Source organism: Dendrobium catenatum, unplaced genomic scaffold (genome assembly GCF_001605985.2).
Source record: "Dendrobium catenatum unplaced genomic scaffold, ASM160598v2 fragScaff_scaffold_601, whole genome shotgun sequence".
In the NCBI taxonomy this organism is placed as follows: domain Eukaryota; kingdom Viridiplantae; phylum Streptophyta; class Magnoliopsida; order Asparagales; family Orchidaceae; genus Dendrobium; species Dendrobium catenatum.
In genome coordinates, this window is record NW_021319063.1 from 1,207,685 (window position 1) to 1,210,804 (window position 3,120).

A 3,120-nucleotide genomic window follows, 5' to 3' on the forward strand; every position below is an offset into this window, starting at 1 on the left:
TTGTGATCCCTATGAAATAAGAACATAGCAAGTTTATTAAACATTTTACATCGACTTTTAGGTAAGATAGTTCCTTAGATCCAATCGACAATAGTTTTGCACATGGTGAATTTTAGACATTAAAGTCTGTTTGAAAATGAGAGAGACTATGCTTTCTAACCATCAAACAACATAGATGCTTTGCCAATTAAAGGTGTGTAATCATATGTGAGAAGTTCCTTGATAAAGATGGGAATACCCAAGTTGGTGGTAAAATGATTTGCATTGGGAATATTAAGCACTTAAAAAATGAAAATAAAAAATAGGAATATTAAGCACCTAATTGAGTTGATGTTGATTTGAAATATGTTTGGAGAAAATAATAGAGCTTTCCATTGGCTTAAGAGCTCCAAAAAGGTCATTGAAAATGTCTTTTAGAGCATGTAAATTATAAAAAATAGTTTTTCTTATGATAAGAAGGTCATCAACATACATGAAGAGGTGTGAAGATTTTTAATACGGATAACATAATAAATATAATTCAATAAAACATCATAAAAAAAAGATTAGATGGATCATCCATAATATAAGAATATTATACATTTGAGTAACATTAATTTGGTAAAAATTTGAAAAAAAAATTGAAAAAAATGTTAAATTTTGTCCTATATTAAATTTGTTTTTATATAATTTTTTAAGAAATAAAACATATTATGCATTTTTAATGTGTACAGGTAATTATTAAGACTATATTTGCATGGAAAAGCGTGTAATAATTTATCTCATCTGGCATCCAATAATTATCGAGAAAGGCAGAGGGAGAGTAGAAGAAGTTGCTTCCCGCGCTTCCTGCCGTCTCACGGTCTCACCACCTGGCTTATTTCCTCTGCTAAAATTAACTCCTTCGATATCTCATGCGTGCAAGCGATCTCTGCATCACAAGCTGTTAACATTTCCTTCCCTTTCTTTTTTAAAGCCTGCCCCGTGCCCTAAGCCTCCAAATCTTCACATTTTCTGCTCCAATCCTCGGTGTATCTCTCCCTATACCAAAAAGTTAAGATCTTGTTAGCAAATCCAAGCCTTTTTTGATGGGTTGTCAACTCAGTAAGGGTGCCGAGTCTCCGATCCCTGGCGTTTCTGTTGCCACCGCTGTTGAAGAGAAGAAGCTACATTACAGGGTGGAGCTAAACTCCTACGAGGTTGCTTGCCGGCGCGACCCCGATCTCCGAAGCTTCGACATGAGTCTCCATCAAAAAATGACACGAGCCCTTTCAACCCTCGCCGATGGCGTCGAGGTCTACTCTCTCTCCTTTGATTCCCTCAAAGAGGTCACCGGCTGCCTTCTCGAAATGAACCAGGAGGTTGTCAAGATCATTCTCGACTGCAAAAAGGATATTTGGAAAACCCCTGAGCTCTTCCAACTCGTCGAGGATTACTTCGAAAACAGCCTCCAAACCCTAGATTTCTGCACGGCACTCGAACGCTGCCTCAATCGTGCCCGCGACTCCCAGCTCCTAATCCAATTTGCTCTTCAGCGATTCGAGGAGGAGCCTCATTATGAAAGGACATTGGAACATCTGAGGCAGTTCAAAGATGCTGGTGATCCCTTCACTGAAGAGTTCTTCAAAGAGTTTCAGGCCGTTTATAAGCAGCAGCTATTAATGCTGGAGAAACTCCAGCTCAGGAAGCGAAAGCTTGACAAAAAGCTCAAGTCTGTCAAAGCTTGGAGGAAGATCTCCTTCATAATTTTTGCTGCAGCTTTTGCTTCTGTGCTCATCTGCTCTGTTGTTGCTTCTGCTGTGGCAGCGCCTCCGGTGGCCGCAGCTCTGGCCGCTGCCTCATCGATACCGGTGGGATCGATGGGGAAATGGTTTGATTCGTTGATGAAGAAGCACGAGGATGCACTGAGGGGGGAGAAGGAGGTGATCAGCTCTATGCAGGCTGGAACCTTTGTAGCCATCAAGGATTTGGATAATATTAGAGTTTTGGTTGATAATTTGGAGATTCAGATTAGTTCTCTGCTGCAGTTCGCAGAATTTGCTTCGAAGGATGAGGAGGCTGTGAAGGTTGGGGTTCAAGAAATTAAGAAGAAGCTGGGCGATTTCATGAATAGCATTGATGATTTGAGCGAGCAGGCAGATCGTTGTAGCAGAGATATAAGGAAGGCGAGGACTGTAGTGTTGCAGAGGATCAGTAGGTACCCAAAAAAATAACTGAATGATGCTATTTTTAGATTGTGTATATCCATCTGTTGATGGATGAAGTTGTCTCTATTTTTTCTTTCCTTTTTTTTTTCCTAATTCAATTTCTTCATGCCTTTTATTAGTCATTTTGTGCTGATTACTTCTGGAAACAATTGTATACATGTAAACTTATCTAAATTTTATTTTATTTTTAATGAAAGCAGAGAATAGTGATGTTTTAGTTGGGCTTCTACCCTTTTTTTAAATTTCTCTCACTAGTTCTTTGTTTAATGACTAGGACAGTCATGTGTGGGGGGAGATTATTAAAACGCACATAAGAGTGGAGAATATTTCTAATTGGAAGTAAAATAAGAGTGAAGTTTTTAATTTAGGCTTCGTTTGAGACGGCTTTCTTAGTGCTTCTTAAAGCATCTTTTTAGTAGAAAAATTTTATTTTTTGTACTAAAAAACTGCTTTAAGAAGCAGCGAGAAAGCCGTCCCAAATGAAGCCTTAGTAATATTATGGGCAGTAAGTTCGGCCTCTCCTCAAGAGGTTCCACTCGCATGTTAAGATGTTTGTCAACCATAAGAGTAGCAATCCCATCATACTAGGAAATTCTCATGAATATGAAACTATCTTGAGAAATACTGTTTAGTTGGAGGGGATCAATGATGTTAATCTTATGCATAAATTTGAGAAGTTGAGAAGATCAAATGAAGGTGACATAAGAACAACCAACTAACAAATAAGGGCAAGTATTCATTGATGCTCCACCATTGTGAAACTCTTAAGTAAATGAAAGCTAACTCTTAAATATCGAAGCGCCTTTTAATATAATGGTTAAAATTTTTGTAAGAAACTCTGCAGTTAAGCGTGCTCATCCCAAAGTAATTCTGGGATGGGTGACCTACTGAGAGGTTACACCAACCAGACAAAACCGTGAGGCTCTTAGGCCAA

The 3,120-nt window shown here is 38.5% G+C and overlaps 1 protein-coding gene across 1 annotated transcript; it reads left to right on the top strand.

Annotated features, from left to right (window-relative positions):
• The first annotated feature begins 738 nt into the window (after positions 1–738).
• On the top strand, positions 739–2,972 carry LOC110116271 (UPF0496 protein 1). The gene has a single exon (XM_020849785.2). The coding sequence runs from the start codon at positions 1,068–1,070 to the stop codon at positions 2,190–2,192; it is 1,125 nt and encodes a 374-aa protein (XP_020705444.2). The 5' UTR covers positions 739–1,067; the 3' UTR covers positions 2,193–2,972.
• The last annotated feature ends 148 nt before the right edge of the window (positions 2,973–3,120 follow it).